The sequence below is a fragment of the Microcaecilia unicolor genome, chromosome 11 (assembly GCF_901765095.1).
Source record: "Microcaecilia unicolor chromosome 11, aMicUni1.1, whole genome shotgun sequence".
NCBI lineage: Eukaryota > Metazoa > Chordata > Amphibia > Gymnophiona > Siphonopidae > Microcaecilia > Microcaecilia unicolor.
This window is the reverse complement of record NC_044041.1, coordinates 62,673,944-62,697,224: the sequence shown is the minus strand read 5'-3', so window position 1 is coordinate 62,697,224 and position 23,281 is coordinate 62,673,944. Positions and strand designations below refer to the sequence as shown.

General features: G+C 45.9%; 1 protein-coding gene across 5 annotated transcripts in view; it reads left to right on the top strand.

The window, feature by feature from the left end:
- SFI1 (SFI1 centrin binding protein) overlaps nucleotides 1-23,281 on the top strand; it is a 306,787-nt gene that overhangs the window by 107,663 nt on the left and 175,843 nt on the right. For 4 of the 5 annotated variants that reach the window (XM_030217587.1, XM_030217588.1, XM_030217589.1 and 1 more), the window contains exon 6: nucleotides 7,147-7,257. In XM_030217587.1, the coding sequence (XP_030073447.1) occupies nucleotides 7,147-7,257 (111 nt within the window). Of the gene's footprint in view, nucleotides 1-7,146; nucleotides 7,258-17,307; nucleotides 17,485-23,281 lie in introns of those variants that run through there. The other variant, XM_030217591.1, reaches the window with a different exon arrangement.

Below are 23,281 nucleotides of genomic sequence, written 5' to 3'. Positions count from 1 at the left end.
AATCTTTTCTCCAAAGTGAAAAACCCTAACCCGTTTAACCTCTTTTCATCAGGAAGTTGTTCATCCACTTCATAATTTATTGCCCTTCTCTGAACCTTTTCTAGTTCCACTATATTATTTTTTTAAGATGGCAGCTAGAACCGTACACATTAATACAGTTCTTCATTTCTTTTTGAATAATCCTCGTTTGCTTTTTTTGTTGCTTTATATCCCTATAGGTGCCTACATGGTTAGTGCATGCACTAGGTATAGGCACGCTAAAAGCTCTAACACATCTTAGTAAATGGGGCCCTTAGTACTTGTTCACATTAAATTTAATCTGCCGTTCAGATGCCTAGTCTCACAAGACCTTCTGTTTTAACAACTGAATAGTTGTCCTCTGCAGATTTGATCACCTCACTTATCATTTTTGTCTCCAGTTGTTTATGAATATGTAAGTAGCACAGGTCTCAGTACAGAAAAATGATGGTCTACAGGTCCAATTGACTTGTGATTTGCACCAGTTTTCAAAGTTAAAGTATACATGTAACCTAGTAACATAGTAGATGACGTCAGAAAAAGACCTGCACGATCCATCCAGTCTACCCAACAAGATAACTCATATGTGCTACTTTTTGTGTATACCTTACCTTGATTTGTATCTGTCTTTTTCAGGGCACAGACCGTATAAGTCTGCCCAGCACTAACCCCACCTCCCAACCACCAGCCCCGCCTCTGCCATCCAATCTCCGCTAAGCTCCTGAGGATCCCTTCCTTCCGAACAGGATTCCTTTATGTTTATCCCAAGCATGTTTGAATTCCGTTACCGTTTTCATCTCCACCACCTCCCGCGGGAGGGCATTCCAAGCATCCACCACTCTCTCAGTGAAAAAATACTTCCTGACATTTTTCTTGAGTCTGCCCCCCTGCAATCTCATTTCATGTCCTCTAGTTCTACCACCTTCCCATCACCGGAAAAGGTTCGTTTGCGGATTAATACTTTTCAAATATTTGAACGTCTGTATCATATCACCCCTGTTTCTCCTTTCCTCCAGGGTATACATGTTCAGGTGCACAAGTCTCTCCTCATACGTCTTGTAACGCAAATCCCTGTCTTTTTGCTTGGAAACTTGCAACAGGTACAAAGTTGCATCTGCTTTTTGTGTGGGTGGAATTTGAATATTTTTGTTACCTTATTTTGGGGTTGGATGTAACTTTACTTTGTTACTGTAGTCGGTATTGAGAGGCTCTTTGTAGTCAAGTTGTGGCCCTTGTGGCTACTTTTTTTTTTTCTTGCTATTCCCCTGTAAATTTTATGTCACTTTTCAAGGGACAATACAGTGGGGGAAATAAGTATTTGATCCCTTGCTGATTTTGTAAGTTTGCCCACTGACAAAGACATGAGCAGCCCATAATTGAAGGGTAGGTTATTGGTAACAGTGAGAGATAGCACATCACAAATTAAATCCGGAAAATCACATTGTGGAAAGTATATGAATTTATTTGCATTCTGCAGAGGGAAATAAGTATTTGATCCCTCTGGCAAACAAGACCTAATACTTGGTGGCAAAACCCTTGTTGGCAAGCACAGCGGTCAGACGTCTTCTGTAGTTGATGATGAGGTTTGCACACATGTCAGGAGGAATTTTGGTCCACTACTCTTTGCAGATCATCTCTAAATCATTAAGAGTTCTGGGCTGTCGCTTGGCAACTCGCAGCTTCAGCTCCCTCCGTAAGTTTTCAATGGGATTAAGGTCTGGTGACTGGCTAGGCCACTCCATGACCCTAATGTGCTTCTTCCTGAGCCACTCCTTTGTTGCCTTGGCTGTATGTTTTGGGTCATTGTCGTGCTGGAAGACCCAGCCACGACCCATTTTTAAGGCCCTGGCGGAGGGAAGGAGGTTGTCACTCAGAATTGTACGGTACATGGCCCCATCCATTCTCCCATTGATGCGGTGAAGTAGTCCTGTGCCCTTAGCAGAGAAACACCCCCAAAACATAACATTTCCACCTCCATGCTTGACAGTGGGGACGGTGTTCTTTGGGTCATAGGCAGCATTTCTCTTCCTCCAAACACGGCGAGTTGAGTTCATGCCAAAGAGCTCAATTTTTGTCTCATCTGACCACAGCACCTTCTCCCAATCACTCTCGGCATCATCCAGGTGTTCACTGGCAAACTTCAGACGGGCCATCACATGTGCCTTCCGGAGCAGGGGGACCTTGCGGGCACTGCAGGATTGCAATCCGTTATGTCGTAATGTGTTACCAATGGTTTTCGTGGTGACAGTGGTCCCAGCTGCCTTGAGATCATTGACAAGTTCCCCCCTTGTAGTTGTAGGCTGATTTCTAACCTTCCTCATGATCAAGGATACCCCACGAGGTGAGATTTTGCGTGGAGCCCCAGATCTTTGTCGATTGACAGTCATTTTGTACTTCTTCCATTTTCTTACTATGGCACCAACAGTTGTCTCCTTCTCGCCCAGCGTCTTACTGATGGTTTTGTAGCCCATTCCAGCCTTGTGCAGGTGTATGATCTTGTCCCTGACATCCTTAGACAGCTCCTTGCTCTTGGCCATTTTGTAGAGGTTAGAGTCTGACTGATTCACTGAGTCTGTGGACAGGTGTCTTTCATACAGGTGACCATTGCCGACAGCTGTCTGTCATGCAGGTAACGAGTTGATTTGGAGCATCTACCTGGTCTGTAGGGGCCAGATCTCTTACTGGTTGGTGGGGGATCAAATACTTATTTCCCTCTGCAGAATGCAAATAAATTCATATACTTTCCACAATGTGATTTTCCGGATTTAATTTGTGATGTGCTATCTCTCACTGTTACCAATAACCTACCCTTCAATTATGGGCTGCTCATGTCTTTGTCAGTGGGCAAACTTACAAAATCAGCAAGGGATCAAATACTTATTTCCCCCACTGTATATATTTTTTATGAAACCTTGAGAGGTTTCTGCAAGAACATGGTGATTTGAATTCCTAGCTGAATTGGTTTATTGGGGTTGTATGAAGAATTTAGTCGTCTTAGTTAAAGATTTGTCTTTTTTTCCCCTTTGTTCTCATGTACCTAAGCTTTCTCTACTTCTCCTGTGATGAGGGCTTTTTTTTTTTGGGGTGGGGGGTTGTTTCTGAATTTGTAATTTGATTATTTCCTTCTTAAGTAGAGGAGTGTGGTAGCCGTGTTAGTCCACTTTTAAGGTTATCATTAGAAATCAAACAAAATAAAACATGGAAAAGAAAATAAGATGATACCTTTTTTATTGGCCATAACTTAATACATTTCTTGATTAGCTTTCGAAGGTTGCCCTTCTTCGTCAGATCGGAAATAAGCAAATGTGCTAGCTGACAGTGTATATAAGTGAAAACATTCAAGCATTACTATGACAGTCTGACAGGGTGGGAGGATGGGGGTGGGTAGGAGGTATGCATGGGGACATCAAAGCATATCATTGATATTCTAACAGGATGGGTGTGGATAGGTGAGGGGTGGGGTGATCAACAGAGAAATACAGCTTTATGGTTTATAATGGGCTAGGAACCCCAGATCCTTGTTAAGTCCTTTCTGTTGGGTGTTAAATATTCAATCATTCTGACTTCAAAGGTCTTACGTTCTTGTATGGTTTTAAAGTTACCTTTCAGGATTCTTACTGTGAAGTCACTGGTACAGTGTCCTGGTCCTGTAAAATGCTGACCAACAGGGGTGGGGGCCCTACTGGCACCAGTATTGTTCATGTGATGTCTATGTAAATTGAATCTTGTCTTAAGCCTGTTTCTCCAATATAGCATCCTTCGTTACATTTTTTACACTGAATGATATATACCACATTGGAAGATGAGCAAGTGAAAGATTCCTTTATGTTGAATATCTTTCCTTTGTGGATGACTGTGGGGTCCTGTGAAATATTTTGGCATAGTTTGCAATTGAATAAATTACAGGGAAGTGTGCCCTTCTGTTCCTTTTCAGTCTGTGTTGGAAGTTTACTTCTGATTAGCTTGTGTTTTAAGTTGGGTGGCTGTCGGAAGGCCAGTACTGGTGGGGATGGGAATATCTCTTTCAGTAATTCATCCTCCTGGAGTATAGGTTGTAGATCTCTTATGATTTTCCTCAGTTTTTCCAGCTCTGGATTGTATGTCACTACAAGGGGGATTCTGTCTGTGGATTTTTTCTCCTTGTACTGTAGCAAATTCTCCCTGGGTGTTTTGAGAGAGGAGGCAATATTCTTGGAGATTATTTTGGGGTTGTAGCCTTTCTGTTTGAAGGATGCAGTCAGGCTTTTAAAGTGTCTGTCTCTGTCCCCTGGGTCAGAGCAGATACGGTGGTATCTTGTGGCTTGGCTGTAAATGATGGATCTTTATGTATGTGAAGGATGGAAGCTGGAGTTGTGGAGGTAGCTGCATCTGTCTGTGGGTTTCTTGTATATAGATGTTTGTATACAGCCATCACTGATTGAGACCGTGGTGTCCAAAAAATTGACTTTTTCTGGGGAGTAGTCAATTTTGAATCTGATTGTAGGATGGTATGTATTGAAGGCAGAATATAATTGTTTGAGTTTCTTCAACCTCCGTCCAAATCATAAAAATGTCATTGATGTACCGGTAGTATTTTAGAGGTTTGGTCTGGTGTGTATTCAGAAATGTCTCTTCCAGGTCAGCCATAAAAAGGTTGGCATATTGGGGTGCTGTCCTGGTGCCCATCACAGTGCCCATTATTTGTAGATAGATATTGTTAAAGCGGAAGTAGTTGTGAGTTAAAATGAATTTGATTAATTTTGTAATAGTTTCTGGTGAGTATTGATGGTCCAGTGTGGATTTTTTTAGGAGTCTTCCACATGCAGCTATGCCCATCCGCATGTGGAATGTTGCTGTATAGTGATTCTACATCCATCGTGACCAGAAGGGTGTTAGGTGGTAGTTGCTTGATATTTTTCAATTTATTCAGAAAGTCTGTGGTGTCTTGTATGAAGCTGTTAGTTTTGTGTAAGAGAGGTTTCAGAATTCCCTCTATGAATCCAGATATTTCTTCCGTGAGTGTGCCAATACCTGATATGATTGGTCTGCCAGGGTTTTCTGGTTTGTGGATCTTGGGTAGCATGTAGAATGTGCCCCCAGAAGGCTGGTTTGGAATGAGTTTCTTCAGGTGAGTTTGCGCTTGTGTAGGAAATGTTTTGATGAGGTCTTTCAGCTGTTTTGTGTAATCCTGTGTGGGGTCCTCAGTTAGTTTTCTGTAGTATTATTTCCTTCTGAAATTATCTGTTAATTTTCCTTTGTACTTTTTGGAAATGTATATTTCATAAAAGCAATAAAAAGAGTATAAATCTGTTATAATTGTGTGTAGAGTTAGAAATGTAATTTGCACACATACATACTTTTCCTCCTCTGATCAAACAGATCCTGAAGAATGCCGCCTCCTAAATGTGAGTAAAAACATGGACACAGTGAAACATAAGCTAAATCAAATGATCAAATTGGAGGGGCATTTTTGAAAGGATGTCGAAGTCAGAATGTCCCAAACAGACGTCCATCTCACATGAAATTTTTGATAGGGTGGACCGGACTGGTGGAGGGGGTAGCATTGTATATTAACGAGAACCTTGACTCAGATTACAAATTCAGCAGGACACAAATCACACCTTTGAATCATTGTGGGTTGAAATTCCATGTATAAAAACGAAAAGGACGGTGATAGGAGTGTACTACCGTCCACCTCGCCAGGATGAGCAGGTAGACGCAGAAATAAAAGAAATCAGAGACGCAAACTAAATGGGCAATGTGATAATAATGGGTGACTTCAATTATCCAAATATAGACTGGGTAAATGTAACATCGGGACACGCTAGAGAGGTACAATTCCTTGATGAAATCAAGGACAGCTTTATGGAGCAGCTGGTGCAGGAGCCGACCAGAGAAGGAAAAATTCTAGACTTGGTCCTTAGTGGAGCATATGATCTGGTGAGGGAAGTTATGGTACTGGGGCCGCTTGATAACAGTGATCATAATATGATCAGTTTTGATATCAACCTTGAAGTAACTATACACAGGAAGTCAAATACGTTAGCGTTTAACTTTAAAAAAGGAGACTATGATAAAATGAGAAGAAAGGTAAAAAAAAAACTTAGGGGGGCAACTGAGAGGGTAAAAACTGTACAGCAGGCATGGACGCTGTTCAAAAATACCATCATGGAGGCCCAGGCCAAACATATTCCGCAAATTAGAAAAGAAAGACGGAAGTCCAAAAGACAGCCGGCATGGTTGAAAAGTGAGATGAAGGAAGCTATTAGGGCTAAAAGAAACGCCTTCAGAAAATGGAAGAAGGAACTATCTGAAAACAACAAGAATCAGAATAAGGAGTGTCAAAGCAAATGCAAGGCGCAGATAAAGAAGGCCAAGAGGGATTACGAAAAAAAGATAGCATTAGAGGCAAAAAAAACATAGCAACATTTTTTTTCGGTATATTAAAAGCAGGAAGCTGGTTGCTCTTACTACTAGGCTATTCCTGAGACCTGCTTCCTGCTGTGTTTAAAAATGCCTTTAATACCTGAAGTTGTCATAAAGCCTAGTATCCCCTTCCAGTTTCACTTTTAGGGAAGAGGGATTCGCTGGGGGATAAGGAGGTGTCGTGCCTTAATCCCTTTAGTGGATGGCTACTCAATCAGAGCACCTTCCTTTTAATCTGGATGTTCTGAAACAGGTCTAAATAAGGTTTTTAGACATGGATTTTTTCCCCCTTTGGTAATCACTGTTGGATGTCCAGATTTCAGGTCCTTCCTAGTCCCGCCCAGAATATGCCATCTTGATATTTGGAGTACTGCAGTGTTGGAAGTCCCTATTCTGTCTTTGCAAAATTGGGATTTGGATGTTTCAAGCACATGGACTCTTTCAGCCTTTTGAGTTGTCCATATAGTTTGAAAATGAGCACCTTGATATCCTAGTCGCTCATTTAAGCACAGGGCTTCTAACATAAAATATACTGCATACATTTAGGCACATTGAACAGTCAGTTTACATAGGTAAAATACTTTTTATCTGCATAAATGGCTTTTGAGGCCTTATGTCTTTTACTTGAGAGGTATATTAGTAACTAGAGAGCACAACCCCCCCCCCCCAACATCAACAAAAAAAAAACCATTCAAACAAAACCTCTCTCATTTATTTACCTAGATATTACTACCAGCGGAAACTTCTCCTCTTAACCTTCAGCAAGTGGAAGGAGGAATGGTGGATCTTGCATAAGGAATGGAAACTCAGTATTCGAGCAGACTGTCACTACAGGTGAGGTATTTTTTGTTTCCCTTCCTGCCTGGCAAAGGCTGTTCCCGATAGACTCCCAAGCAATCCTGCACTCTTATCTTAGTGCCAACTGGTGGCTTCTGTGGGTCTGCAGTGAGTTCTGTACTAGCTGGCCTCTGAATGATTTTAATTTTGGAATTTATAGTCCATTTCAACCAGCAGAATAGTACAAGGCAGATTACATGAAGAAACAGATTTGTACATTCAAACCACAATAGCAATAATACAATAACTACCCAATAAAAATAAACACGTCACTCGCCTTGAAAACAAGAGTCCTAATCTGATCTTTTGATAGAACACAAGAGACTATTTTCATATGAGAACTTACAACCAGTTTCCCTTTGGATAGCCCGGACTTCATTGCTTCTTCATTGCTGGTACTAACTGAACATGATTGCTTTTTTTTGTGTGTGTGTGTGTGTAACACGATATACTAATTATTCTCCATGGACAAGCAAGAGGAGTGAGTCAAGTCACTTAACCCTCCATTGCCTCAGGTACAAACTTAGATTGTGAGTCCTCCTGGGACAGAGAAATATCCAGTGTACCTGAGTGTGACTCACCTTGAGCTACTACTGAAAAGGGTGTGAGCAAAAATCTAAATAAATAAATAAAAATAAATGGTGATGTCACGACAGCACCATGCGCTCCCTGGGCTCATAAAATCCTGGAAAGGCCTTTGAGAGCATGCGCAAACTATCCCCACATCATGGTGCCCTTGTCAGGTTCTCAGGTTCAGAGCCCGCGGGGCCGGGCTCTGGAGCAAACGTGAGCCCTTGGGCTGCTGCCGAGGAGCGACAGCAGCAGGCAAAACCCACCAACCAACACTGGGCAAGCACACCGGCAGGGACTGCAGGCACTGCCCAGCGAACCGGAACACATGGACTGGAATCCCTCGGACTGGAGGACACAGGACTGGAACACCGGACTGGAGCACACCGGACTGGTCCACACTGCTTCACCTGCACTTAGCTACTAAGCCCCCCAGGAGTTGAGCTCCTGGGTTCGAGTAGCCGGCAGGACTTACTGGATACCGGATGACACAGGGACCAGGACTGGAAACAGAAGTACTCCTAAACCTAAACTGATCTACGTGCTCCCAAGCCCTAAACCAGCAGGAGTGTTCCTAACAGTAAACTGACAAAAGGACTTCCTAAGCCCTATACTAAACAGGAGCTCCTAAGCCCTGCTCAAGAAAGGGACTTCCTAAGCCCTAAACTAACAGAGCAGGGAACTAAACACAAAGCTAACACAGGTGTTACTAAGCACCAAGCTACAAGCAGAGCTCTACACTACACTAACAAGCTAAACACAAAACTAACAAGCTACCTAAGCACTGCTGTAGCAAGCTAGATACAAAACTAACAAGGTGCTTCCTAAGCACTACTCTGGCAAGCAACCAGAAGAGCTCCTAGCACTAAAAGGGAAGACAGGGGAGCCACAAGGAAAAAGCAGGGAAGCTAACACATAAGCCAAAAGTGCTTCTAAAGCACCAAACACCAACAGCAAAGACTGCAATGCTCCCAATAGCACAAACACCAGAAGTACTTCTAACAGCAAACTCTGCAGTGTTCCTAACAACACCAAACCCTGAAGTACTTCTATCAGCAACAGAGCTTCCAAAGCCCTACACATAGCAATGCTTCCAAAACCAAGAGGGAAAAGCAGGGGAACCATAAGGGAAAAGCAGGAAAGCTAAACACACAGTCACCAGTGCACACTGCACTAACACTAACCTGGCCCTTGGCAAAAGCTACTACTACTACTTAACATTTCTAAAGCGCTACTAGGGTTACGCAGCGCTGTACAGTTTAACATGGAAGGACGGTCCCTGCTCGAAGAGCTTACAATCTAAAAAGACAAATGTACAGTTAATCATATAGGTCAGACAGATTGGGGCAACCTATATGTTCGAAAGGTTAGGTTCCGAATGCAGCATTGAAGAGGTGAGCTTTAAGCAAGGATTTGAAGATGGTTAGGAGGGGGCTTGGCGTAGGGATTCAGGAAGACTGTTCCAGGCATAGGGTGAGGCAAGGGAAAATGAGCGGAGCCTGGAATTGGCAATGGTGGAGAAGAGTACTGAGGGGAGGGATTTGTCACGTGAGCGGAGGTTACGGGCAGGAACGTAGGGGGAGATGAGGGTAGAGAGGTAGGGTGGAGCAGCAGAGTGAGTGCATTTGTAAGTAAGGAGGAGAAGCTTGAATTGGATGCGGTATCTGATCGGAAGCCAGTGAAGCGACTTGAGGAGAGGGGTGATATGAGTATATCGGTTCTGAATGGATTGAAGGAGGGATAGATGGCTGAGTGGGAGGCCAGTGAGGAGCAAGTTGCAGTAGTCGAGACGAGAGGTAATGAGAGCGTGGACGAGAGTTCGGGTGGTGTGCTCAGAGAGGAAAGGGCAAATTTTGTTGATGTTGAAAAGGAAGAAGCGACAGGTTTTGGCAGTCTGCTGGATATGCGCAGAGAAGGAGAGGGAGGAGTCGAAGATGACCCCGAGGTTGCGGGCAGATGAGACGGGGAGGATGAGGGTGCCATCAACTGAGATAGAGAGTGGGGGAAGAGGAGAAGTGGTCTTAGGTGGAAGGACGAGGAGCTCGGTCTTGGACATGTTCAGCTTCAGGTGGCGGTTTGACATCCAGGCAGCAATGTCGGATAGGCAGGCCGATACCTTGGCCTGGGTCTCCGCGGTGATGTCTGGTGTGGAGAGATAGAGCTTGGTGTCATCAGCGTAAAGATGATACTGGAAGCCATGAGATGAGTTCAGTGAGCCTAGGGAAGAGGTGTAGATAGAGAAGAGAAGCGGTCCAAGAACAGATCCCTGGGGAACTCTAACAGATAGTGGGATGGGAGTGGAGGAAGATCCATGTGAGTGCACTCTGAATGTGCGGTGGGAGAGATAGGAGGAGAACCATGAGAGCACAGAGCCCTGGAACCCAAAAGAGGCCAGTGTGGTGAGAAGCAAATCGTGATTGACAGTGTCAAAAGCGGCAGAAAGATCGAGGAGGATGAGGATGGAGTAGTGGCCTCTGGATTTGGCCAGGAGCAGGTCATTGCAGACTTTTAGAGAGTGCTGTTTCTGTTGAGTGGAGAGGGCGGAAACCGGATTGGAGTGGGTCGAGGATGGCATGAGAGGAGAGAAAATCAAGACAGCGGCTGTGAACGGCGCGCTCAAGTATTTTGGAGAGGAAGGGTAGGAGAGAGATGGGGCGATAGTTGGATGGGCAGGTAGGGTCGAGTGATGGTTTTTTGAGGAGAGGTGTGACTATGGCGTGCTTGAAGGTGTCAGGGACAGTTGCAGTGGAGAGAGAGAGGTTAAGGATGCGACAGATGGAGGGGTTGACAGTATGGGCGATGGTGTTAAGTAGGTTGGTGGGGATGGGATCAGAGGAACAGGTGGTGCAGTTCGAGGAGGAAAGAAGGCGGGAGGTTTCATCCTCGGTGATCTCAGGAAAGGAGGAGAAGGAGGCCTGGGTTGGTTGGTTGAGGGAGAGGGTTAATGGGTGAAGAGGGGGGGGGTGGGGGGTGATGGCTTGGTAGTGAATTCAAGGTTGCACTTTGTCGTGGAAGTAATCAGCCAGTGATTGAGGAGAGAGTGAGGGGGGAGTGGGAGCGGGGGGCACCTTGAGGAGAGAGTTAAGGGTGGCGAAGAGACGATGAGGGTTGGAGCTGAGAGAATTGGTTAGTTGGGTGTAATAGTCCTGTTTTGCAAGGAATAGGGAGGAGTGGAAGGAGGATAGCATGAATTTATAGTGAAGGAAGTCTGAATGAGTACGAGATTTCCTCCAGAGGCGTTCGGCAGATCGTGCGCAGGAGCGAAGGTAACGGATGCAAGGGGTCAGCCAGGGTTGGGGATTGGTACGCTTTGTGGGACGGGAGATGGATGGTGCGAGGGTGTCCAGAGCAGAGGAGAGAGCGGCATTGTAAGTGGAGACCGCTTTGTCGACAGTCTCGGAGGACATGATGGATGGGAGGAGATTAGAGATACTAGCGGATAAGGTGAGGGGGTCAATGGCCTGGAGATTCCTGGAGGTGGTGGTTAAGGTTGGGCGGGGCAGGGGGGGTGAAGAAGTGTGAATGTGATCAGGTGGTGATCGGAGAGAGGAAGAACTGAAGCTTGGAAGTTGGAGGGTGAGCCGGATGAGGAAAGGACGAGGTCAAGACAATGGCCGTCACGGTGAGTAGGGGTGGTAGAGCACAGCTGGAGGTTGAAGGAGGAAGTTAGGGTGAGGAACTTAGAAGCGTGAGGGTCGGATGGGTCATCAACATGTATATTGAAGTCTCCGAGAATGAGAGATGGAGATGAGGGTTCGAGAAAGACAGAGAGCCAGGCATCGAAGTCGGTAAGGAAGGAAGAGAAGGATTTATCGGGGGCGGTAGATGACTGCTACTCTGAGTGGTAGCGGGTTGAATAATTGGATGGAGTGGGCTTCAAAGGATGAGAAACAGTGAGACTGCGGTAGGAGGAGGGGTTGGAAACTACAGGAGGGCGAGAGTAGTAACCCAACGCCTCCACCACGGCCAACTGGGCGGGGAGTGTGTGAGAAGAGGTGACCACCATGGCAAAGGGCTGCGACTGAGGCAGAGTCGTCCGGGGAGATCCAGGTTTCGGTTAGGGCGAGCAGTTGAAAGGAGTGGGAGATGAAGAGATCGTGGGTGAAGGGCAGTTTGTTGCAGACTGAGTGGGCATTCCACAAGGTGCAAGAGAAGGGGAGGGAAGAAGGGGGGAGGAGGGGAATAGAGATGAGATTGGAGATGTCCCGGGATCGTCCGCGTAAATAGGACGGGGACAGATGAGGGGGACCTGGATTAGGGTTAATGTCTCTGGCGGATAGTTGAAGGAGGAGCAAGAGAGAGCGGAGGAGGGAGGGGGAGGACGGGCGACGAAGGCGACGAAGACGGGGTGCACTTAGGAGGAATGGGGATGGGTTAATAGCAGGAGGGAAGTGTTGAAGGTTGAGAGCTAGGATGGAGAAGGGGGATAAGAGGGATGGTGAGGTGGTGAGGGATGGGGGTGAAAGGGGTATTGTCGTGGCGGGCCAGGCGGGAGGGCAACGAGTTCTAATGGTGGACAGTGGGGGTGGGGAGGAGAAGAGATTAGGAAGGGACAGGGCAAGGAAGAGAATGTGGATAGGAGCCATATGTAGTGACTGAGGTGTAGCAGGTGACTGTGTGGTGACTAAGGTGTTAAGCAGATAGATAGAATGGAGAGCTGGGTTGGAGGTTTGGAATTGATGGACTGGTAAGTTAATAGTTGACAAGCTAGCAGCAGGCAGGCAGGTAAGTCAATGGATGAGAGGCTCGCCGGCAGAAGTCAGTGGTTGACAAGGTAGTAGCAGGCAGGTAAGTCAATGGTTGACAAGGTAGCAGCAGGCAGGTAAGTCAATGGCAGAGAGGTTCACAGGGGATCAGGCAGACTGGAGCACGCTGGAGCAGATGTACTGGAGCAGGCAGGCTGGGCAGGTGTACCGGGGCAAGTAGGCTGGAGCAGATGGACTGGAACACTGGAGCAAGCATGGGAAGCTGGATCAGTGGACTGGAACAAACTGGGATCGGGCGGACTGGGACGAGCTTGGAGCAGGCAGATCTGGCGGACTGGAACACACTAGAGGATTTGGACTGGAACAAGCAGGGTGGAGCAGATGGACTGGAACAAGCAAGGGGAAGCTGGATCATGCAGACTGGAACGAGCTTGGAGCAGGTGGAACAGGCAGATTGGAACACACTAGAGCAGTTGGACCGGAACAAGCAGGCTGGCGCAGATGGACTGGAACGAGCAAGGGGGAAGCTTGATCGGCGGGCTGGAACAAGCTGGGATCAGGCGGACCGGAACAAGCTGAGATCAGGCGGACTGGAACACGGTGGGATCAGGCGGACTGGAACACGCTGGGGCATCTGGACTGGAACAAGAAGACTGGAACACGCTGGGGCATCTGGACTGGAACAAGCAGGCTGGAGTAGATGAACCGGAACAAGCAGACGGGAAGCTGGAGCCCCCGGTCTGGAGCGAGTAGGCAAGCAGGCAGCGAGAAGCTGGTTCGGGAAAGCTGGAGCAGTTGGGCAAGCAGGGAAACTAGACACAAAGTCAGAAGTGCACACTGCACCACCCTACCCAAAGCAAACACCACCGTTGCAAAGGCTCTGAAGGAAACAACAGCACTTCCTTATCAAGGCCCTTCCTGATGATGTCACACTCCCTAGCCCCAGGCAACAGCACACTGACCCAGAGAGGCCCAACCCACACCAATGCAAAACCGTGAAGCACTTGAAGCCAGTACACCCAAAGAGAGGTAGAGCTAACTCAGTCCACCCACACAGCTGTAGTAAAGTGAAACAATTAACCCCATGCTGCTGGAACCTGCCAGCACAGAGAGACAGAGCCAGCTCAGAAAGGACAGACAAAAGAAACAGAAGCCAGCTAAGAAGCTGACCCCCAGGAAAGAGGTAAGTTTGAGAGGGGTTCTGACCCCAATCATAACAGCCCTACCTGTTTTCTCCTCAATCTGTTCTCTCTGCCAAGCCATGTGGATGGGTCCTTTTGCTTGTCTTTATATTTTTCTCCTCTAAAAGTGTATTTATTTTATTGTATTTACTTTCCAAGCCTCTGTCATGAATCTCTGAAGGATCCATACCTAGAACTCAAGATCAGTCCAAACCAAAGACTTCTGCAAGACATTTCCACTGCCATGCCTGCTACATGGAATAGACCTTGCTTGGAATTACAGCAGTGGGGTTACACCACACTGTGCTTATGTTACTTCCCTATCTTGTTCATAGCAATGTGAAATTAATAAGTGCTGTATGCCTCACATGAGCCTCTCTCTCCTCCAGAGGACATGTGGTTCCATACTGTTTCACAGTGAAATCTCTCTCCAGATAAGCCTGCAAAACACTCTTGAGAATCACCTGTGCAGCAGAATACTGAATTGCCACTACATGCCATCACACTGCTGGAACCATGCACCCCTACACTGTTACTTGATTGTACCAATTGGAATTGAGGACTGCTGGCTCATGATTCCACTACTGGCCAAATACGAGGCAGTGCTACCCCTGCCCCTCTTCCCCCTCCTCTGCCCTTCCCAGGCATTGGACAGCATAGAGGATCAACTCTGGCAGTAGTAATGTCAGCTCCCTTATGTCACCACAAAGGAAACACTAAACTTCTGTCAGATGTTAACATGGGCAGTACTGTCTGTGCCAATGCCCCCTGTGCCGTGGGTACGCCCAGGCTCTAATGGGCCTTGATGCTGGATCCCTCGGAGCAGACAATTGTCCAGGCCTACCCTGGACAAGTGCATGGTTGGAGAGGCTAGGTGTAGGGCAGGGTTGAACAAGGCAGAAACCAAGCAGGATCAGCAACCAAACATGGAGCAGGGATCAGTCACAGAAAGGAACCACGGTAGAGCAGGAAGTAAGTGTGGAGCAGAAATCAGCAGGAGCCAAACATGGAATAAGGCGAAAAGAACTAGCAGTAAAGCAGTTCAAGGAGCTGGACAGATCCATTGAAAACTGAACTATTTAAGGGTGTGTCTAACTGGGCTTCCTTTTTCACTGTCACTGATAAGACACACACCTTGCAGATCCAATTGGCTCTTCCAGGGACAGGCTTCTCATTTTGCTAGCTATGGTCACATCTTCTGGAACTTGAGTTGCATCTAAGCAGCCTCTGCAAGTCTCCAGTCACTCGCCACAGGTTCAATTCCCAGCAACCCCTCTACTGCTGACTTCTGGCCAAGAAAAGATGCTTGGTCCCACTTGAGCGTTTGGTTAAGCTATTTCACCCCCATTGAGACAAATCTAATTTTAAGCCCCTCCCCTACTCCTGGGTTGAAATTGTATTTTACTTACACAAACACACGAGCGCACAAACACACATATTTATATACATATGTACACATACACTTCTTATGTTTAAGGAAAAATGCATTACATATTCAAGAAGCCACTACTTTAAGGATACATTTCATCTCGCCCATCTCACTTAAAGAATGTAGCTTACCTTGAGTTGCTACTGAAAATGTGTGAGCTAATTCCGAATAATGAAGGCTGCTAGAAATGGACAATGAACACCAAAACCAATGGCAGCCATTCATTCATCCAGCTTTTGTCACATCAGACCATTTTCTTCCTCACTATGTTGGAGAGTCACTTGCTATCCTCTTACACTCCCTTCATATTGTCAGCACCTGTCTTTGTTGGTGAAGAGTATCCTTTACTGCTTCTCTGTGGCATTTCAGCCCCCATACTACCTCATTGTGCCTTACTGGCCAAGACAGATCTGGTTCCCTCTTCTTCTGAAGTTGTGATTCAAAGAACCGTGGAGATTGGACAGTTTCCCGAGCCTCATAACCCAGAACGAAGGGTCTCTTCTGCATCCTAGCTTCCAATTCCTGGTCCTCACAACTTGGATGTTCAGAATGTAGAATTTGCCTCCCTTCAACTGCCTGAGGCTGTCTCTGGGATTCTGCTGGCTTAAAGGAAAGAGTCCATCAAGAGGTGCTACACTTGTATGTGGTAGAGGTTTGCTGTCTGGTGTGAGGGCAGAACCCTAGATCCTCTCTCTTGCTCTACCCAAAAATTGCTTGAGTACCTTCTGCACAGTTTGGTTTAAAAAAAAAAAAAACAACAACAACAACTCTGTAAGGGTTCACCTTGGTGTAATTAGTACTTACCATTTCTATTCAGGCTCTAGTTGTTTGCCTCATGAGAGGTTTGCTATTGACAAAGCCCCTGATCAAATCTCCGATAGTGTCATAGGACCTCAACATCATCTTTACCCAGCTGATAAAAGCTCCTTTTGAGCCACTTGATTCTTGTCAATTGAAGTACCTGACCTGGAAGGTCTTGTTTTTGGTGGCAGTCACTTCAGCTGACAAAGTTAGTGAGCTTCAGGCCCTAGTAGCTGATCCAGCTTGCACAAAGTTTCATCATCACAGAGTAGTTCTCCACACACATCCTAAGTTTCATCATCACAGAGTAATTCTCCACACACATCCTAAGTTGTTTCCTAAGATAGTGTTTGAGTTCTATCTTAACCAGTCAATCATCCTGCCAACATCTTTCCCAAAGCCTGATGCCCATCCTGGCTATAACGCACTGCATACCTTGGACTGCAGGCATGCCCTGGCTGGCTGGCTGGCTGTCTGGAGCAGATAAAGCCCACCCAGCTTTTTGTTTGTTTTGAACCAAACAGATGGGAGTAGCCATTGGTAAACTTTATCCAGTTAGCTAGCAGACTGCATCTCTTTCACTTGTGGACAGGCTGGGTTGACTTTGGAGGGTCATGTAACAGCTCACAATGTCAGAACCATGACTGCATCGGTAGCCCACTTGAGGCCAGCCTTCACTGAGTAGATTTGTAAACCTGCAACGTAGACTTGTGCACACATTTACGTCTCGCTACTGCCTTGAACAGGATTCCAGATGTGACAGCTGATTCGGTCAGACAGATTAGCTGAAGGAGTAGGGAAAGGATGTAGGCCTAACCAAATAGACTGATCTCCAGAGGTTGATTGTAGATAAGTTTAAATTTATTGAGAAATCAGATATTAGACTCAACTTGATCTGTGTTTTGGCAAGAAAATGCCTGCTTCAGGAGTCAAGTATCTAAAAGCATATAAAAAAGAAGTTAATAATTCATCCCTTCCCTACACCTTCAGCTGTCCGAGCCACTCCATGATATGTCAGGTGTCGGTCAGTCAGTTCTGCAGAAAATATTTTTGGTCTAGAATCTACCTCCACCCTCCTAGGCTTATTTTCTTTTGTTCCAGGCTACACCTTCCCTTGTTCTTATAAGTTGATTAATTGATTCCTGGTTTACCTTGCATATTACAAGTCCCTGTTGACTGGTGTTTGTTTTTGGTGAGCCTGGTAGCTAGGGATTCCCAGATGTGGTAATATTTATGTTCTACTTGTCCTTGAAGAAAGTGAAGTTACCTAAAGCAGATGTTCTCTGAGGTCAGCAGGACATATATTACCACATACTTTCCTTTCTCCCCCCAGGAGTTGTATTCTCTGAGCTTTTTGAAGTCAACTCCTGGTTCTGCATGAACAAGGTGGGCAGGAAGGCATGCTCACATACGTGGTCAGAGCTATCAAAAGTGTCTAGAAATAGAATGCTGGACTGTGTCCGTGCCAAGCTCTGTCGGATAACGTCACCCAGATGTGGTAATATGTCCTACTGTCCTCAGAGAACATCTGTTACACGTGAGTAACTTCGCTTTAGCGATCTTTGACTGATAGGCTTTTTTTTTTATGCCCTAAAATCTAGTGGTTTTCTTGTCTTACACAGTATGAACTATTTCTTAAAATCACTACATCTTTTATTACTATGTATTTTAAGTGAAGTATATTGGAACTGTGCAACATCCCTTGATAGCTGCTTCCTGTATGAGTAAGGTTCCTTCCTTTTTAGATATACATAGAGGCGTATTTTCAAAGCACCTAGACATTTGTAACCCGGGTCTCGCAGTCCCCGCTAGCTCAGGTTCCACCCAGGCCGCAAAGCACAGTTTTACTTTTTATCACCACCAGATGTGTCAGTGGATGCCACACACCACACCCACAGTTCCAGTTCACTTGCAGTCAAGCTTGGGAGTGGGTCAGTGGTCTAGAATAGCGATCTGGGGGTGTTGGGAGATTGAGAATATGATGCTGCTGTGCTTTCAGTCCGGAAACAAGTGTTCTCACTCTCTCGCCAAAAATCAAATCACTGCGCACTCCAGGAGTTTGATTTAAATGCAAACCAACTTTACTGGAACTTCTGCAACCAGCAGTCAACACTTCAAACTTTGTATATACACATATCTATTCAAGATTCAGTTGTGATAATCTTGACCTGTCTTCCTCCCTCTCCAGGTATTTCACACCTGTACATATTTACATCCCTTCTGTCCTTTACCCATCCTTTCGTGACAGGAATAAGGCTGTTGCAATACTTTTTAATTTCCAGTCCGATTCTTGCAGGCACAGACCCTTTAGGCTGTCCTTCTTCCAGTAGTGCTCCTCTCAGGGCTATACTCGGCCTTAGACAGGCTTCCCCTGTCCTAATCCCACTTTTAGGCTGGACTTCCCTTGTCCACCTGAAGCTCACTCTCTCATTGCCACTTATGGGGCAGCAACATTTCTTGTAATCAGCCTGTATTTATTTCTCGCACTCCAGGATCCCCCCATACTCTCAAGGGTCCTGGCGGGGGTACAGGCAACCAAAGACCTCTTGTACCTCCTTGCAATCCCTTTATTAAACTCCAGACCACCCCCTGTTGTCACACTCTACAAGGAGAGAAAGAAAGGGAAAAGGTCTCAGAGGTGTGTGGTAATAGAGCACCCTACGGACCGGTCTGTAGAGTGCTCAATTAGAGCTGTGTCCACTAGTGGCTGTGTCCACTAGTGGCTGAAGGTTCAGGATGGAACACAACTTATTAACCTTGATGGCCACCAGGTAGGAAGTACCGTGGTGAGCTCCGAAGGCCCTAAAAAAGGGGACCTACCTGCGCTGCCCAAAACCTTCCTGGATCGGACCGGAATGGTCCGCGATAGCAGTGAAATCGAGTGGAGAACCGCAAGCGAACCTCTGCGGTCTCGGTGAGCACTAACACGGAGAAACAACTCCGAGACTGTCCGCGGCAACCAGTAGTCTCGTGGCCTCACCTCGACCTCGTGGCTCGAGCTATTGGGAGGCGAGAGACCCGGAGACGCTCAAACACACCCAGTCTGAGCTGCGGTACGAGGAAGCGGACCGAGATCCCGGCAGGAACTGCCTGGCCCTAACCGCCGAACCCGCCGACCTCGTGGCTCGAGTTATTGGGAGGCGAGAGACAACTCGAAGACCCGGAGGCGCTCAGATACACCCAGTATGAGCTGCGGTGCGAGGAAGCGGACCAGGATCCCGGGAACTGCCTGGCCCTGACCGCCGAACCCGCCGCCAGCGTCGCTGACCACTGCCCGCAAACACCGACAGATTGGCGCGCCTGGGCAAGGCGACTCGAGCAACCAGCTGAGACTTCATCATCACGGGTTCAGCGCTACCCGGACCCAACGGACGCGCCGCACTGCTCGACATCGCTGAGGGAGGATCGGTGCCCTAGTCCAGGGGCCCACCAAGCGGAGGACTGGCTGGTGAGTGCCTAGACTGACCTGGGGTGCGCCGGAGATAGTAGACCAGGGCCGAATTCAGGTGAACTACTGGCGGGATCTGGTGGGCTGGAAGCTGATCGCTGCTACCTGCCAGCCACGCGACCGCCGAACCACGCTGACCAGAACGCATCGACGAGGTCCGGGGACTGGGTAATCAAGCGGGGACATAAGGAGAAACAGGGCCTCTGCCTGCTTGCTTGCTTGCTTTGATTCGACCTTGCTTTACAGTCATGCCTGCTACTACAAAACTGCCTTTGATTCTACCTGCTTGCTTTGAGTTTGCCATATAGCTTGCTGACTCTGCAAATCACCCAGACTGCCCGGACATCCAAATTTGGAATCGCACTGGAGAGTGCGATTCAATTGTCTGAATATAAGGAGATACAGGGCCCCTGCCGGCTTGCTTTTGATTTGATTTTGCTTTTGCTTCATAGCCTTGCATAACTTTAAAAATGCCTTTGATCTTGCTTGCTTGCTTTTGATTTGCTTTTTACCTCGCTTGACTCTGCAAATTACCTTTGATTTGACAAAGGACCTGATAGAACTGCCACTACTGCTGCCAGGACGCATACGACCTGTCTGCTTTGCCTACTCACTTTCGATTTGCTTATCGCCCTGATCTGATCTAGCAAAATTGCCTTTACCTGCTAACTTTGCTCTGCTTATGCAATTCTGCAACACTGCCTACAAACACACACCAAAAGCCTCTCACACTGTTCTGCTTCTAAGCCTTAACTCCATCTACCTACCCTATATACTGTAAGCACCTGCACTACAACTGAACGATACCCTTACCACTTAGATCACTAACCCAAAGGTCTAATTATGCCAATGACTTGTTGAATTAATTACAGCTATGGACCACCTGTTCTAAGCACCGCAACACCTGCTGACACAACCACCGTCCTGAACCAATTGTTAAGACAGTCGATGCACTACAGATATCACAGACGCCGCCCAACACATCCACGAACACTGTCCACAAACAACCGACATCACTAACACCCAATACTACAACAAATACCATCCACAAAGCCAACATGAATACCAACAAACTACTGATAATAATCTACCTCACTCCCATAATCTACCACGCATGGACCACCCCTAACATCAACAACAACCCAACCACAATCCACCAACTCTATGCACAAACAATCAACAACCCACCAGACCAAAAACACAACAACCAACCTAAAGGAAAAAACTCCACATATGAACCTCACCAACAGAAAGAAAAAAAGAAAAGCAACAACGAAAAATTCAACCACCGAGATAACAAACAACTAATAAAAATAAATACATCTAACCTCCCAACAGAACCATACCGCTTCATCCGAATAGGATACATCAACGTAAGATCAGCAGTAAGTAACTCAATAGACATACTAGACTGGATTACCACAGAGAATTTAGACTTTCTATTTATCACCGAAACATGGTTCCATGGTCCCACAGACCCCGCCATCAAAGAGACATGCCCACCAGAATACAAAATCACCCATTGGGCAAGAACTGGAAAAAGAGGCGGCGGAATAGCCATAATTTACAAATCTGAGTTTACCATAACTACCACTGGCGAATCGACCTCACCACAACTCGAGATTGCCTCAACAAGAATCACTCATACAAACCTACAAGGACACCTCAACACAATACTATTCTACAGGCCACCAGGAAAATGGAAAGACTCCCAAACGCAACTCACAGACTTCATCTCCAATACATGTGTCTCTGCCTCAAATATCCTCATAATAGGAGATATCAACCTACACCTTGAGGACGACACCTCAACAGGCACACAAGAATGCAAAGACTTCTTAAAACTCTGGGATCTACACGCACCTAATAATCAACGAACACACGAAAAAGGACATACACTGGACATCATTACACACAAATTCGACCCAGACCTTACCCTCCTACTTACAGATACAAGATGGACACCCACACCATGGACAGACCACCATAAGGCGATGGTCTCCCTCCACTGGCGAAAAATACACAGAAACGCAATTAACAAACATGAACGAACAACATACACCACAAGAGGAAAAATAGACCCCACAACATTCTGGCAACAGGTCTACCAAAGTGAATGGTCAACAAATACAGACACCATCCAATTCCTCCAAGAATGGGACGACATATGCTGTACAACATTAGACACAATCGCCCCAATCCAAACTAGAACATCACACAGGAAAAAAACAAATTCATGGTTCACCGAAGAACTGAAAAAACTCAAAACACAAGTCAGAAAACTAGAACGTACATGGAATAAAAAGAAAGACGAACACACACTGAACGCCTGGAAATCACTCCGGAGGAAATACAAATACACCATTAAACAGACTAAAAGACTACACTACAAAACTATGATTGGACCAAACTACAAAGACACACACAAACTCTTCTATCTCGTAAACAAATTGCTTGACACCACACCAGTAACAACCAACAGCAAAGATACACCAGGGGTCGATGACCTCGCGAAATACTTCAAGGAAAAAAATCATACAACTACGGCTCAAAATACCCACCAGCCCCACGGAATACACAACACTCCTAAGTTGTCTAGACCCAGAAGACGGAATATACCCAGCAGACAGGATCTGGACCGAATTCGAACTATTATCAGAAGACCTAATCTCTAAAACGCTCAAGAGATTCGCCAAATCCCAATGCAAACTAGATATCTGCCCAAACAACCTCATGAAATCAGCCCCCCAACAATTCATAATAGACCTAACTAACCACATGAACTACATGCTACAAAACGGACTTTTCCCCAAAAGAAAAAGGAAACATTCTACTCACCCCAATACCCAAGGACACAAAGAAAAACACAAGCGAAATAACAAACTACAGACCAGTAGCATCCATACCACTAATAACTAAAATAACCGAAGGGATGGTTACCAAACAACTCACAAACTACCTCAACAAGTTCTCCATACTACACGACTCCCAATCAGGATTCCGGTCAAATCATAGCACAGAAACAGTGCTAATCACCCTAATGACCAAATTCAAACAAATGATTGCAACCGGCAACAATATACTCCTACTACAATTTGACATGTCGAGTGCCTTTGATATGGTAGACCACGAAATCCTACTAAACATTCTCGAATACTTTGGCATAGGAGGTAATGTTCTAAACTGGTTCAAGGGGTTCTTAACCACACGTTCATATCAAGTCACATCAAACTCAACTACGTCAGCTGCATGGACACCTGATTGTGGAGTACCGCAAGGATCCCCCCTCTCACCAACTATTTTCAATCTAATGATGACCCCCCTGGCAAAACTTTTATCTAACCATAACCTCAATCCACATATATATGCCGATGATGTAACGATATATATACCATTCAAAAAAGACATCAATGAAATCTCTAACGAAATCAGCCAAAGTCTACACATCATGAATACCTGGGCAGATGCATTCCGACTGAAACTGAATACAGAAAAAACTAAATGCCTCATACTTACCTCCCAATACAACACGAATAAATTTACTGCCATCAACACACCTAAACTAAATCTGCCAATCTCAGAAACCTTAAAAATCCTTGGAGTCTCCATCGACCGCCACCTAACTCTCGAGACTCATGCAAACAACACAACAAAAAAAATGTTCTACTCCATGTGGAAACTGAAAAGAATTAGACCATTCTTTCCAAGATCTGTTTTCCGTAGTCTAGTGCAATCACTCGTACTCAAGTCACCTGGACTATTGCAACTCATTATACGCAGGATGCAAGGAACAAATACTGAAGAAACTTCAAACAGCACAGAATACAGCAGCCAGACTCATCTTCGGAAAACCAAAATACGAAAGTGCAAAACCCTTACGGGAGAA